General features: G+C 34.9%; 1 protein-coding gene across 1 annotated transcript in view; it reads left to right on the top strand.

Moving 5' to 3' along the window:
• Positions 1-16,605, top strand: part of VWA3B (von Willebrand factor A domain containing 3B) — a 66,561-nt gene that overhangs the window by 28,705 nt on the left and 21,251 nt on the right. Inside the window, 8 exon segments of the mRNA XM_074816911.1 lie at positions 1,059-1,190; positions 4,344-4,442; positions 6,731-6,910; positions 8,292-8,419; positions 9,855-10,033; positions 10,706-10,882; positions 11,976-12,015; positions 12,136-12,292. Coding sequence (XP_074673012.1) covers positions 1,059-1,190; positions 4,344-4,442; positions 6,731-6,910; positions 8,292-8,419; positions 9,855-10,033; positions 10,706-10,882; positions 11,976-12,015; positions 12,136-12,292 — 1,092 coding nt within the window.

The raw sequence follows: 16,605 nt of genomic DNA, 5'->3' as shown, positions 1-16,605 counted from the left end.
GGCTAGAAAATTTAAAACTATAACAGAGGTTTTTGAGCTAAGTGCATGTGGTGTTTTAGCCCCTGCCGGGGTCTGAGACCACGCGGCCACTACCCCTCCCCCACAAAGGGAGTGAAATACAAAGCCCCAAGACTGAAATAAGGAAAGGTTTAATACAACAGTGCAATAGCAACACAACAAACAACAACAATAACAGTAATAGTGACAGCAATGAACAGAGCAAAATAGCTACCAAATACAGCAGTGAGAGGAGCAGATGTACAAAACCACGAGTGCACCAGCTCCCGCACCAGGAAATGTGAGGCGCCAGGATGTGACATCAGCATGGTATCTGAATAACCCGGCTAGAGCTCCCCCCCTCTGCTGGGGAAACTTAACCCTATCCTGGTTAAACCAGGACAGTGCACAAGTGATAGAATGTAGTGTGATGTGGTTCTCTAGGCAGATCAGCACTAGAAAATGATTAGATACTGTGCCAAAAGCTTTCACAGACAGATGCAGAAAATGGTGATGAAAGGGAGGCAAAGATTCCAGGCTCTGAAAGTTTGTACTAGCTTGCACAAATCTTCCTCTCCTTGTACCTTCTGTCCAAAAGCAACTTCAGCAAATTCTTAACTTAGTTCTCTCTTGCTGTCCTAGTTCCCCTTGCCGGTGCTCTACATTTGATTCTTGTTCTCCTCATCAAAATGATGCTTACTTTGTTTCTGATTTCAATTTCTTTTGGTAAGCAGCCATAATTTCTTCCTTATATCACTGTTCATACCTAGTTTTGTCTCTCTCTTTCTTGCCCTCCTAGACATTTGCTCTTCATGTAGTTTGAGAAATATGAGTAAATGGAGACTTACATTGCGAAGTTCAAGTAATCTTAATAATTGCAGGCACTAATTGTCTCTGTCTCTGTATGTCTCTTTGTACACCATGACTGAATATTATAATAATTTATTGTAACGACATAATCAACTATATATTGATTAAAACTACTTCTACTGGTCATTATTTCAGCATACAAGTATTCTTTCTGTTAACACTGAGTAAAATTCAGATGCTGTCTCTTGCAGGAACAACTGAGACACAAAAAGAGATTTAACTTTGTGAAATTTAGTGCCCAAGCAGTGGTGTGGCAAGAGAAACTTGCTGAAGTTAATGAGGAAAATTTGCAAGATGCTTGGCTTTGGATAAAAGGGCTTGAGGTAACATGGCAACTAATTATCACAAAGCGTGTTTGTACAAAGTTATATTTGTGTCTTGTCTTTCTATATGACTGGGGTATTTTTGGATTGACTAAGTATTTGACTTGAGCAAGCTGAAAATATAGGTGATGTATAGACTTTAGTAGATCTGAGTACAACAAATTATCTGTCAGGTATAATAGTCCTTTAACAGTGGACCTGTTTATAAGATCATATTAATTCAACTTGTGGCCTGCTATGTTTAGTAGCCACAATGCAAATATTGGCTAATTTGATTTCTGTAGGATCCATGACAGTGCTAAGACCCTGTGTCTAAATTTGTCACTCTTGCTGCAAGGCTGCTGCATGGATGAGGGGTGTTGCTGGCAGACTTGCAGCTCGGAAGTGATATAGGAAACTGGTGCCAGCGAGCTGGAGGAACATTTCTAGTCCCTTTTGGTGCATAGATAGACAGCTGACTTTAGCCTTCATAGGAACGTGAGAGCAACCATACTCAGACCCAACATCTCTCTATCTATCTACCCAATATTCTTTCTCTGACAGTGGCCAAAATCTGAGGATTTTTCCCTGAAACAAAGTAGAAATGCTTGTAGTCAGCCACAGTCAGCCACCAGATTGTTCTTGTCAAAAGCTTTAGGACCCATTAATGTATCAAATGTGGACAGCAATGTTATAAGCACAGGACTGAAAGTCAGTCACACAACAGTACAGATATATCCCATGTTATGTTTTCTAACACAAAAACCATGTTTATATAGTAAAACTCCTCAGCATCATGACAGCTCTCCCTCAGACTTCATAATGAAATTCCTGGGGATGAGGGAATTGGGGAAGCTACATAATACCTCTAAGACTACAAAGCAAGATAACTAACTTGATATTCTCAGAAAATACTAACAGGCAAAGACATGGAAATAAGAAAGTATTAGTGTGGCCTCACTGAGTAGTTGGTGAATACTTGTAACTGAGGTTAGTAAACTTAATTTTACTGCATTCGTTGAGACCTGAAAAGCTGGCTCTGTTTAAGCCGTGGTACAGCATCATGCAAGTTTGATAATACTTTGAACTACTATAATTTGATACTGTCTTGTATATGCATTTGGGAATGGCCTTTTTCATCATTATTCATGAAGTTGTGAATTGTTGATTATAGATTTCCTTCTAAGTTCAGATCTAGATATCTGAAATGGTATAGGGAATGGTACAAGAACAGTCTACTTTTTTTCAGGAATGACATCTGCTGGTGGCCTTTCAGTCTGCTTTAAGCAGTGCAGGCATAAATCTGAGATCAGAAAGCTGGCTTTACAGTGAAGCTGAAATGAACAGAAGATTGCTCTGCAATATTAATCAGAGTAGATCCTTTGATCTCATTTTATACACTTTGGTCCCAGGATGTTGTATAAGGAAGCTGAGCTATAAACAGTAACTAACTCTTCCTTAAAAATCCTTTAGGGATGATAACATTTAAAATTTTGAGGGTGATTATACCACGTAGTTGAAGCATATCAACTTGTTTGAACACTGATAAAAACAATGTTCATTTGTAACAGTAGCAACTGAGAAATCTAAAATTAACAGCTTTTATCATAAGGTACATAGTTATTTCCCTCACATCATCACCACCTGTACGTTCCCATGATACAGTAGAAGAAGTTGTTTTGTTTCAGATCAGATCAAACCCATGTACCATTACTGAAAAGAGCCAGGATGGCCAATTTACACATAATAATGACTGTTGTGTGCCTAAAACTTTATAATTCTTACTAAAACATTAGAAATATTAGATATATTTAAGACAAAGAAAATGAGTCAGGCTAGTTATTTCTTATGAGTGGGTACTGGTAAGGACTGTTTCTGAATTAAAAGATAGGATTATAAAGTATCTGAGCTATTTTGTTGTCTGGCCGATACACTCTTATGCAGCCATACAGAGTTGCTCTCAGAGTATACCTCCTATTCCATTTCACCTGATTTGCTTACTTTGTCCTTTCTAATAGAACTGTTTGCTGGAGGGAAGAACTGGAAGAAGTTTTAACACACTTAATAGGACTGAAGAAATAATGCTATCTCTTAACATTTTTTTGCGCATATGGGTCAGTGTTAGGGATTTATATTTATCTTCTCTAATGTGTTATATATGTGGAACCTGAATCTCTTCTCACTTACTCCACTACAGTCCTCACTGCCCTTCAGAGTGGTATGCGGGTGCTATACTAGCATAAAACAGATGCATATCTTTTCAGGGATTTTGCTTTGGCCCCACTAAAAGACTAAGACTAAGACTTGATGAAACTTTTCCATACTGATAAAACCTTACTTTTCCCTTAAATTAGAAGGTTTTGTAGACTGAATGTTTGAAAGGTGGAAATCTGAAGATGTAAACTGTAGTTTTTAGGTTTCTATATGCCGTGAAATACATTTCAGTGAGTTTAGAGCTGTGTTTAGTCTAAAAAGAAAAAGACAGATCATGATCACTAATGTGATTCACATTCACATCACATGTGAATGACACAGGAAAAGTGCTAGTATTACTCAAATATGAATTTTTAGGGGGCACAGTATTGCTTTACTGTGTATGTTTTGTTGGTATAGCTAATTTTTGTGCTAAAAAATAAATGATGTTTACACTGCTGTTTCAAGGGGGTAGATGGGAGATAGTCTGGAAAAAATACTGTTCAGAAATCCAGGAAGTCCTTTACCTATTTTTGAGAAATAAACTTGTGCAACTCTTTTGTGGAGCTTTTGAATTATTTGGTTAAGTAAAATATATGTTTCAAGGGAGTGTGATGAGTTGGCAATCAGGAGCAGCAGTGGGAAAATATAATAGAATGTATCCTTTATCTTACATCTTCTTATGTGTTTATAGTCTTTTAGTGATTGCTTTTGCTTCTACAACTCATATTTTCTGTTGCCAGCATTTTGCTTATGTGTTTGCATAAGCACCAAATATCAATTTGGTACCAATTTATGCTACTTTGACACTTGCTTTGATTTTTCTAGCTATTTGACATAAATATTTTCACCATTTTATTACTCATTTTGGTTCTGTAATATCCCTTGAATCAGTACACTGTCATTATGAATTTAAGAACAGAGGCAAAGAACTGATAGTATTTATAGATGCTTCTCTGTCTTTTCTTTTTGGTTTCTTAGATTGGAAGTTCCACAAATACACTCAAAGCTCTCCAGATTGCTCTTGCTGATACTGGCACTCAGGCTATTTATCTCTTGACTGATGGGAGACCTGACCAGGTATTTCTGAAATAAGAAAACAGAAAATGCAGTAGTGTGGTGTCAGAAGGCTGAAGTATGAGATAAATATAATACCTGCAGAGCTGAGTCTCTTGGGGTCTCCTGGACATTGTCATAATATTGAAAAATTGTATCTGAGAAATGTGCTGTTCATGAAGGAGTTTTGATTAGAACTCTCTGCTCACAGTCCAGTCTTTGATGCATGATAGCTCATGACATTTGTCATGAGTTGTTTCAAGGATCTGGTAATGGATTAAACATTAAAGCTGTATGTTAGTATCAAAGTTAGAATTTGTGTTAAATAAAATGTCTCCCTAACTTAGTACAAATATTTCATGAATTAAAAATCAAAAAAGAATGATGGTCCCATGATATGGTTGGATTTAAATACTAAACCCCTGCAATCTTGCATGGTGGCTTGAAAACCTTTAAAGAAAATGATAAGAAAATTTAAAAAATCCAAGTTTGTGTTAAACATTTTTCCCCAAAGAACACATCAAATATATAAGTAGGTACCTTCTTACATTCTGTTGCAGAACTGATACAAAGGCTGTGTCATGTCTGAGGAGTAAGGGCCTAATTATTAATTTATATTATTTTCATATAAAGATGTTACCATTCATATTGTTCCATTAGGTCTCTGTGTGATTCCATTTTTATCCTACTGAGATAAATTTGATCTTATGTAGGTGCAATTCTGGAGTAACAGCAGGCTGAAGTTGCCTTAAGTCTAGTTTTAAATGGACAATGAAATCAAAAGTATGCTTTTATTTTTTAATGTGTTGTTACTGTGACTTAAAATGATGCTATTTCATGTTATATCACATAATCTAACACCAACTAAAAACTGGAAAAAAACTACTTTCAACCTGTAATGCATGGCGAAAACTAGCCTGTATGATGAGGATGGAATTTTAAAAATACTTTATTTGCCCTTGAAAATTTAGTTCGGTTGTAATGGCAGATATGCAGCAAAATCCTGACTTTACTTAGGTAAATAGCTGTGCTGAAGGGCACGTGAAATTAATTACTGAAATATATTGAATAAATCTAGGATTCCAAAAGCATCATAAACTTGAAGAAATAATATCTTTACACCCTGATAAGGAAGAAAAATGCTAAAGAACCACTTTTATTTTTGTTCTGTTTTTCTTGATAATAGGAAAGATACCCACAAGGAAGGGTGGATTTATATACTTCAAAATTATTTGAATATCAAAATGTAAACCTGATTTTAAATTAGCAGATGAGAAACTTAAACTCACATCTTTTAATGTTGTTTTAATTTTTAGTTTTAATCTTTGGTATTTTCTAAAGACAAGTTGATTGTTATTGGCTATCACTCATTAAAACACAGTTTAAAACTAATTAAAATATTTGCATTATTTCACACTTTTGCTAGCTAGGACCATATATGAATATTTTAGTAAAGAAGAATTTGGCTTAACGTACACTTATTCATATTTTTAATTTTAATATTTTTATTACATTAGAAATTAATGAATAGTTAATTTCTTTTTACCTAGTTAATAATGGCTTTTATGACTTACATTATACATTTTTAGATGAAAAAGGGGAAATAACCAAGATTACTTTTAACTATTAAAATGCAACAAACAATTATATTGCAAATATTGCTAAATTTATCAAGATTTATGATAGTATTCTGAATAACTGAAGTTGTTATCAGAAGTTAGAGAACTACATCAATAACTTCTTTCTACCAGAACCTCCAACATTTTTAGACATGGTAGATCTTTTACTTTCTCACCTATTTTTTATTTCTTTATTGGAGGAGGAACACTATCTTTCCTATTTTCTCAGCCTTTATTTTGTTTCCTGGTATTGAATCAACTTTTCATTGAACTAATTTAGCTTAATGAAAATATCAACACTTATATACATGCAAAAACATTGTTATATACATCCGGTGGTACTAAAGACCAATGTAGTAGTTTAATTTCCCGTGCTTTAGTAATTTCCTTTAAGACTTAAGAAACAAAGAGTACTTATTATATTATAATTTGCATTTTATTTTATTGAGTATCCTGTGCCTTAATGCATTATCAGTGTTTCAAATTCAGGTTTAAATTAGCTCACTTTATATAATTATGAAATAACAATCCATATAAAATGTATGCTGATTGTAATCATACATTCTATTATGTATGATTAACTGATCTATATCTGTCTCTAAGCAACTATGACTGATTAAATTATTACAAATTCTCCATGTTTTGATATATTTCTAGATGCCACATGTTTAATATACATTTTTTGATTTTCAGCCCCCCCAGATAATTTTGGCTCAAGTCCAGCTTCATCGTAAAATTCCCATCCATACTGTATCCTTCAACTGTGACGATATAGAAGCTAATAAATTTTTGTATGAACTATCTACTGAAACAGAGGGACAGTTTCATTATTACAATATTTATTTGACTGATTCTGATGCTGCAGACTTTATTGTGAGTATCTGAAAATAAATATGTTTGTTTCTTCATGCTATTGAAGGAACTGCATGACTCACATTATTGTGATTTCATATTACAACAGATTATTAAAAAAAGATTTGAAGTGATGTGAAACCAATGAGGGTGACGCTTTTTGCTTATGCACTTTTATTAGACAACAGCAAAAAAGCCCAAATATCATGCAAAGTACATTTGTAGTGCTACTGTTGCAAAAAACCCTGTCCGAAAACCAAAACCCAAAAAACATACGGATCAAATTCAGCTGTGGAAGAAACACATGTGATATCTGCTGTCTTAGAAAAAAGTTACTGTTTAAAATGAAACTATGATTTGTATCCTGTTAATAAATGAGAGAATGCAGAGCTGAATTTGAATGATGATGAATGAACGATTCTATGAATTTTGCTAAAAGTTTGCTCTACAGTAGCCACTGGGGAGAGATCTGTAATGAGTAAAATGACTTGAATAGCAGTGATATATCAAGTGTGACTAAGCAGCTAGCTCAATCTAACAATCCCTAATAGGAAATTTCTGAGCAGACTAACAGAAGCACCCATTTAAAGTATATTCTTGTTTTTAATTAAAGTTAATACTCAGTTAATTAGTTCCACAAATTCTAAAAATGGTGGTAGTGGAACAATGAGAACAACCAGGGAGAAGACAGAGGCAGGAAATTTAGAACTTTGCAGACACTGATCCTGAGAAAGATGTGAAAATACTCCAGCTATTGAAAGGTATCAGAGAGCGTACTGCGTAATTTCAGTGCTTCTGCTGTTGTGGACTGTGTGACACTGCACATGTTGGAAAGATGAGGGCCAGAGTCCGTGTTGTCCATCTCCAGACTTGTGGCCCTGTGGGAGTTGTAAAGGGATCATAATTGGGATTTCCTTCCTGTTTCCTCCTGTAGTCCAAATGATTCCTAGTCAATTCCAATGTTTACTTGAAGAGTATGGTTTTTACTTTCCATTTTTCAGGGACAATATGTGATAGAGCTGTGATCTGTAGAATGACAAGGCAACAGTTGTAATGTACATATCTTGTATTGTATTTTCTTTATTTGCTTAATTATTTGCTTGCTTGCTTGGAATGAGGGGAGCTACTGACCTCATTAAATTATTCAGAAATATGGCTGTTCATCTCTCAAGGGGTAACTGGCTTGTTAGGGAATGTTTGTCCTTTTCCTAAAAAGGAAGAATGATTTGAAAGGCTGTGTTGCCAAGCACAAGAGACTACCTGAAAAAATATACAGAATTTTGCAGCTGTCCTAGCTGAGTCATTATTTAAAATTATTATCGGAACTTGCATAGTTTCAGTTCAGAAATGAAACATGTTTAAGAGCAATTGTAATTAAACATTTGATTTTCTTTTTTGTTAGACTGAAGACATAGATCTTTTGAAAAGAGAGATTGAACAAGGAGAAAGAGACCTAGAGAAAGTGAAGACCATTCATGCTGAATGTCTAATGATGGATTGTTGTAATGGAGAAAATGATCCACAGAATAAGTATGTCCTCATACTGCTATTATGTTAATAAGAGATAGGAGCTATCTGTTACATTTCTCCTTTTTCATTGTATTTCATTTTTAACTTCTGACATTCTCCTCTTTTAAGAAGAAAAGTTGTTGTTTTGGGTTTTTTTAAACAGTTACAGTAATGGAAATAAAAAATCTGGAAAAATACACTAATACTGTGATGACTGAAACAAAATGATCTCAAATATCTCAATAGTCTCAAATTATTAGCAAAATTACTAAATTAAAACAAAGAGGTGAAAATATTTTTCTGTCTCCAGCACATGGTAAAGTTGCTCTCTCTGACCTAGACAATTCACAAAAAATTATTGTCCTATAGGTAGAGCTGGCTTGGTATTTCATGACTAAATTGCCACTCATTGGGTTATGCTGATTGAAACATAAATTATGTACAAATGTATTTGTTTAAATGATGGCAAACACCATGAATGAAATTCAGCTTACTTCTTTCCACATTTTTTATTTTACAATGTGTGTCTGTATGTTCATGCCATATTTAACCTTGCTTTTTATCAAAAGATAGGTAATCTCATAGTTAAAAATAGCTTTATGTTTGGCATCTGTTGAAAAACATGTTGCAAATCTCATGGTGCCAAGAATGACCATTCAAAAGGAGGTTCTTCCACAGCATACTGAAGGCAGACTCCTGAGCCACTGTGGAAAAGTTTTCTGCATGTCTGATTATACTGAGTTTCTGTTTGGGGAATAAACACAGACCTAGCTTCAGACATGAAGTTACTTGTAATCTCTACAAGAGCACAGCCTTAATAAAAAAATAGCTTGCCTGGTGACTTATTTATCTGTGCAGTAATAGTACAAAAGCAGCAAAGGACATTAAAAAAATCAGATTTTAAAGACAGAAATCTATTAAAAAGAGTAAGTTAAAATAAATGTATTAAAAAGAAGGTAAAATAAATTAAAAGTGGAGAGTGCTGTGGAATGATTTCCAATGTGTGGAAGAGCAGGTAGCATGTCCAGTATGAAAATGTAGATGTGTTTATTTCAGAATTTGCATATTTTATTTTTTATTAATGTGGGGATATAGGTGCGTGTCAGTTATTTTCATTGCTGATGATCAGTTTACTCTTTCCCTCAGGTTTCAAAGTGGCTATTACAGAACATTCTGACCCTATTAAAAGTACGAAGTGTTGCCTTAAAAGTAGTGAAAATCTTTTAAATAGACTAAGAAACGACTTCAAAATAGTTTAAAAAAATATGGATATTTTAACCTCCTTTGAACTCTCCTTTGAAATGCAGACAAAGATAACAGAGAAGATATTTTGCACTGTTAGAAGCATTTGAAATAAATATTTAAATTACCAGAAAACTTCAGCTTAGCATTTTTTAAACCAGTGTTACATGTTTGAAGTAGTATCTTGCTTGTTTCTTCTTTTCATCACTTACAGCACTAATCACAAGCACACACATATTGTGTCTTCTGTAACCAAACATGTTGAAGACCTGAGTACTACTCTTAGCAGCAGGGCATGCTGTGCTTCAGAAGAGCCAGCGCTGACACCACATCAGCAAGTCTGGCAAACCACTGCTGACAGTCCAGCCCGAAGGAAGAAAGCATTATATGCAGGTAAGACTAAAATGTACTGTAGTTGTTAGCAGAATGTACTCACTAACTTGACAAGATTCTGTTAAAAACAGCATAAAGCATCCCTCATTGTAGGAACAAATGAAGCCTTTGATGATTTAAATAATCATCTTTCTGAAATTCTAACTAATTTCATTTCAGCCATCTTACTCATTTGACCCAAACAGACAGACAAATGTCTGCTCATCTGTGCTTCATCACAGGCCCTGCAATGACACATTAACCATTTTGACAGGACGTTTTGAAAGCTCTGTAACAGTTTTTTAATAGTAGATCTTAAACCCTTACCTCTTTTTATTCTAAATAAGTACATCTTTGGCAAGAATGAAGACCTGTTCTATGTTTCACTGGTTACAGCATTTCTTACACTAATATTTCTCCTTACTACACCTGAAATGCTATGTTTCTCTTTGAAGTATCCTTTGTATGCAGTCTGAAACCAAGTTTACCCAGCTGACGTAAAAGAAGTCTTCATCCTTGGGAAAATACAAAGTACAAAGTACAAATTAGTGCTGAAGTAATTTTGTGTTTGAGGTCTTGTGTAGGCAGTCCCTTAAAAATCGGGACCGGATACCAAAGACGAACTCAAAAATCCCAGATGTGTATTTGAGCAGTAAGTTAGCTCTTCCTTTCTTTCCCTTTCAACATCTACAGAGCAAACAAAGACAAGTCTGCTGCGAATCCTGAGCCATAGTGTGAAATCTAGGAAAGAAAGCCCAGAGGAGGGAACATCTCCTGAAAAAAAGAGTTTTTCTGTTAAAAAGAGTGTGAAGCATACAACCATTTTCAAAGGGAAGTTGACAGAACAGGAAGCTCTGAGTGGAACTGACGGTAACATTTCTTCTGCTGCATTTGTAACTAATGATGCCTCATTTGAAGCAAAACTGTGCAGACCTGCAGTACAAAGGACTGGAACGCAGCAGGGATGCAGAGGGCTGAACACACAGGAGGGTATTGTAACAAGGTCCTTACAGCTGTGGCCAGACTCCTGCCAGTGCCCAAACTATTCAGTTTACAACAGCTTAGTTATGTCCACAGTATGCGGCAGCTGTGATACAGCTATGCCTTAGACTCCTGAAAGGATATCACTGTTGCGTCTTATCACCAGAACAAATAGATTTTGAGAATCTTGTTATACAGTAATGGATTGTTGTTGTGATACGGTAATTTGTAGTTATGCTTAATGTTGAGGTTAAAGATGGGAGTGGTGGTTCTAATTCTATGCTACCAATGATAAAAGGAGGTTGCACTTTTCTTAGCCTTGCAAAAAACCATGCTCTCTGGAACAGATGCGTATATAGAGACAAAAGTATTTCCAATGGCTCTTGGATATACATCCAGATAGTCTTCATTTCTCTCAGTAATTCTTGCAACTCTGAACTTTATGATACATCCTCTAAGTGGTTCTAAAACCTCACCTATGATACTTAAAGATGTTTGAATTTTTAACATTTCAGTGTCTTATTTTTAGTTCTTTATATACATTTTATACAGATCTTCATAGCGATATAGATTAAATTAGCCACTGCTGGCCATCTCATTAGTGATAGTACTTGGTATCACATCTTGAATTGGGTAATAAACTGGTTAATTTTTCTTTTTGGGTTATAAGAAATAAATACATACAAAGTTCATTTTTTTTAAAATTAAATTATTCCCCACCTATTTTATAAATTTCCTCATTGATTAATTAGGGCTTGTGAGGCATATAGTAACACTGTTACTATTGATCAAGCGCCAAGAAACACAGGCAACATAATTCTCATTGATCAATTTAGCAACTGAAATAGACATGATTGAGTACTCTTTGTGACATTGCTAGTAGGCTCAAATAAAAAAATGATGCTATTATATGTCAGCTTATTTATGTATACTTCTGTGTGCACAAAAAGTGAGATAATGAAATGCAAATGTTTTATCGTAGATACAAAAATGAAGAAAGCTGTGAAAAGGCCTTTGAAAAGGTATGTGTGTGCACATATAGATACATCACAAAAATTGCAGTTTATATTTTTCTTCAGTCATTTCAAACTTCTCAAATGTATTTCTACCTCGTGCTACATCTTACTGTCTCTTTTTTCTAGTTCTCTAGATATCTCTTCGGCTCTTTGGTTAAAGACCCATGGCTTGGTTGCCAGGCGACTCACCATCATGGATGCCTTAGCTCCTACAGCTGTCCCTCATGATACCAAATACACCCCAGTTCTGGACAAGCATGTAGTTTCTAAAGTATTTGATGAGGTAAAGCTCTTATGCTGTTTCAGTCAAACTCAAAGCTTGGTACTGTTTTCAAAAGGATTTTTTTATTCATTTCTATAAATGTCATAATTACATTCTCTATTGTTCATTGTAGATGGTTGATGTGCACTAAATATATAATGCATATCTGAATGTTCATTCATGCATTAATAAGAAGATAAAACTGATAGTTAATAGTATTTCTTGCAGACTTTAACAAGTTTTAGAGCTATATATTTTTCTTTTACAGTTACCAGTTGATGGCAGTGTGCAGCCATCAGGTGTTCAGCAATTTTTTGAGCACCACAGCCTCTACTGATACATATTAATTCACTGGATTATGTATTTTAGGTCCATAAAGTCATTTGGAAAACTGTGCAGGTGCACAGTTTGTGGATTTGTGCATTCTCAAGGTTTACATGAGACTGCTAAGACCCTTTGAAAAGTATTGGAATTCAGTAATTAAATTTTAATTATGATAGGTGTAGACAATTATGAGATTGTGCGAAATTCACAATGAATTGTGTATCATGAAGCTCTAACTGCCATTCCACTTAAAGGAAATCCATTTGTGGCAAGTTGCTCTAATTCTTCTTGTATGATGCATCCTATGAAGGTCCTGTAAATATGTTGCAGCTCATTTCCATTAATAAGAGTTTTTTCTTTAAACAATGCTCAAAGAAAAAGCTAAACAGCATCTTAAATAATAAGGGGTGAGCAAGGGTTTTGTAAGGGTTTTGTAATAGGATGTGATATAGAGCTAAGTAAAATATTTATAACAAATGTACAAATTTGTACATTTTAAAATTTTCATGTTTGTTTTTTAAATTCAAGAATGAGAATTTTTTTCTATAGCATGCAGATTGTGGAAGCAAAACCAGATCCTCTGTTTTAGTAAAACCAAGTCAAACCCAAGTTCTGTAAGGATTTTTCTGAAGTGTGAGCGATTTTTTTGGAATGCAATAAAAAGGTAGCTTTTTGTATCAAAAGCATTTAAAAACGTACATTTTAACACTTCAGATGTAAAATAGCCATTTATCAAAAAAATCCAGGCATTCAGTAATTACAAAACTGTACAAAATGATCTACTGTAAGTGAAATGTCAAACAAAAGACACTGTGACTTTCACATAACTCTTACGTGTGATTTCTGAGCAGTCACTTCTTTCCCCATCTTCTGAATACACCTATGAAGTAGAACTTTTTCTTCCATGTTTCTAAATAAAGACTCCTGTGAATCCTTTCCAGACAATACTGAGCTGTGTTTGAACTGCTATTTGCAAAAAATGGTAATCTGTAAAACAGTGATCATTGAAAATAGTCGAAACCATGATTCAGCAAGTGCTATGTACAAGTAATTTTTAATGGCAGTTCACGGGAGCTTATGGTAGTCTAGTTCAGGGCTGAATTAAGTTCAGTGTTCTTAGAATGAACAGCTGCTGTACAGAATCCAAACAGTGATCCATGGGCTTTCTTTAGATTCAGGGATATAAACACAAAATAGCATATAGTTTTTACCATTTTTTCGTACCTGCTAAACCCTATTAGTTGTCTAAAGACACTCGGTTGCTCAGGCAGTGGAGAATTATTGTTCTGTGTGTAGAGGCATGGGTTTTTCTGGATCTCAAGCAGAGTATAGAAAGGAAAAAGAAGGTTGGGAGTTGCACATGAGGTGGAAACAGTAGAATTTATGAGCTGTGGAACCTACTCTCCCTCAAGCTTCATGCCAGCATATAAAGGAAAAGCCGAAAATAGGTTCTGAGATTAGACATAGAGTTTGAATAGAAGACATGAACAGAATCTTGATTATTCCAGTACTTCAGAAGACTTCATAGACGATAATAAATGTAGAGACATTTTTGCATTCTTCCTTCTGATACCTTAGTTTTCTTGTTGTGGAATGCAAACATCCGTGTTTGCTTTTCTGGGGATAGTAAAATTTTGATTTTCAGCCTTTGCTAGCAGTGATGATGGAGTAACTGTGAGCAGTTTTCTCACCTTGGAGATGCAGCAAACAAAAGGTTTCCATGACAACTGTTCATTAACAGGAGGCTGACCTGTTGTTTTCTGTTCTGTGTGACCTGTCAGTTTCACCTGAGTTATTTCAAAGAGGTTAATTCATTAAACTACCATCAGATTCATATCCAGAAAAAAAAAAAAAAAAGACTTGGGGGCTTGTCTAAATTGTGCTATAGAAGCAAACCTTCCCTATAGAATCATGTGGGTATCTGTTGCAGATTGTGGCGTCTGTGGCATCTTAAAGACAGCTTTGCGAGTCATGGAATTTTGACTCAATGCTTTGCTCAAAAGAATCAGGTTCAGATTCAGCCAACAAAACCATCTTTGCTTGGTCTAAAATAACAAAGACTTTTATAGGGTTGTTGTGCTTTGCTTTTGTCTTTAGAAATTTGAAATTTTGGGTTTGAAATAAAGGCCATTTTGAAACAAGTGAATTCTTTTGATATGGAAGTTTAAGTATTTAATTTTAAAAATGACAAAACATTTTGTCACTAAAAAAGCTTCCCTGTGATTTCTTTCTGCTGAATCTGTCAAATTTCACTTGACTTCATGAGCAGTTTTCATTGCTTTAGAAGTATGCTTAATATTTCAAGTTTACTATTTGGTAAGAACACATTCTGTTCTGGTTTTATTCTTCAGTATTGTAATAATGTGTTTATGTTTGTCTGCCCCTCATATTCTATTCAAACTATAGTAAATATTTATTTTGCAAATGATGCTGTTTGTACTTGGAGTTACTCTGGGAATGTAGGAGAGGGCTTCTACATGGTGAAGCCCTGCTGAACTTTTAACTTGGTTTGAGTAACATAGCAGACCACAACCATGGCAGTATGAAACTGGAAGTGGGGTATTCTTAGTTCCTTGATTTAAGCTTTCAAACACCCCCTTAGAAATGACAGGTAACCAGATTTCATGGCTCACAGTTCTGGGCAGAGATTTGCCTCATCTGTCTCTGGCAAGATATTTCACTGACATGTTCCCATTAACTTTAGCTTCTAAGTGATCTTAAGATTAATTTAATATTAGGAGCTTTGATGTGGTCTGGCACTGTTTGGGCACAGATTTATTAATCAGAGAGATGTCCTCAGAAAGAGAGGGGAATATAAAGTCACACCACTACTCCTGAAAAAATGGTCATACAGCAGTCATTTGGAATCCAGCTAGGCTGTGATGATTCAAACACAAATAAAACATCACTGAAAAATTTTCTCAATTAAAGAAATCTTCATATTGTTTTATTTTAGGATTGCTTGCCTTATTTCCCCAACAGGGGTTTTTAGTTTTATCTAAATTGAACCTCATCCATCTTTTTGTCATCTATATCCTGAACTCAGACAGGCACTTGGAGAAGCTTCCCACTCAACCGTATGTGTTGAAGACAGTTTTGGGGAGAGTAACATTCTCCATCTTTTCCATGTCTTTCATGGATTTTTTTCTGTTTATAGTCATCATCAGGATGTTGATATATATAACAGGTTTTCTTACATGAACTGCTGAGTATTTTAAGAGGCTGAAGGATAGTGGGACTTTGAACTGAGAGATAGGAAGGCATCTTTCCTCCTCTGTCATCCTTTTCTACCCTTTTCTCTCCCTTTTCAAGATCTACTTGTAAGTGTATGACTTCCTATTTTATAATGAAGTTGACTTATGTCAATGCCGTATTGTGAGATTTGAAAGGTATTGAAGTTCCTGATTCTGAGCAACCTGGTTAGGTTCCTAAGCCTTGTTGTGGTTATTTAAGACTAGTTTCAGTGAACAATATCCACCTTTTTCACTCTGGTGATCAGTGTGATGGTGAAAAACATCTCTCTCCATCTTTAGTACTCGAATTCCTCAGAAAATATGGTCCTCCAGAATAAGAGTATTAAATAAACTTAAATAAACGTCACACCTGTATGCTAGAATTAGGTGCCAATAAGTATAAGAGAGTGTTATTTTAAAACAATACAGTCTGGAATATGGTCATAATCTAGACATGCTTGGCTCCCTTCTGACCTACCTTCCATTATTAGAGTAAGTTGTTTGACAGTATTGATTTAGTTACAATTAACTGGTAGTTAGGAATCTTAATTTGCAACTTCTGCATAAAGGAATTGTATCATTTCAGAAGATTTTATTAACAGGTGGGAAAGTATGTCTTAATTCTGACATTTCTCTAGGGTGCTCAAATCTTTCTTTTTGCAGCCTTCCAGTGTTCCTTCTGGCTGCTCTGATCCTTGGACATGGACTCATGGGCATTCAGTTATTCTGGTAGAGGAAAAAGTGTATGATAAATGAAGTCTTTTTCTTTTATTGTGT

Source organism: Strix aluco, chromosome 2 (assembly GCF_031877795.1).
Source record: "Strix aluco isolate bStrAlu1 chromosome 2, bStrAlu1.hap1, whole genome shotgun sequence".
In the NCBI taxonomy this organism is placed as follows: Eukaryota; Metazoa; Chordata; class Aves; order Strigiformes; family Strigidae; genus Strix; species Strix aluco.
This window is presented reverse-complemented; position numbering and strand designations above follow the sequence as displayed.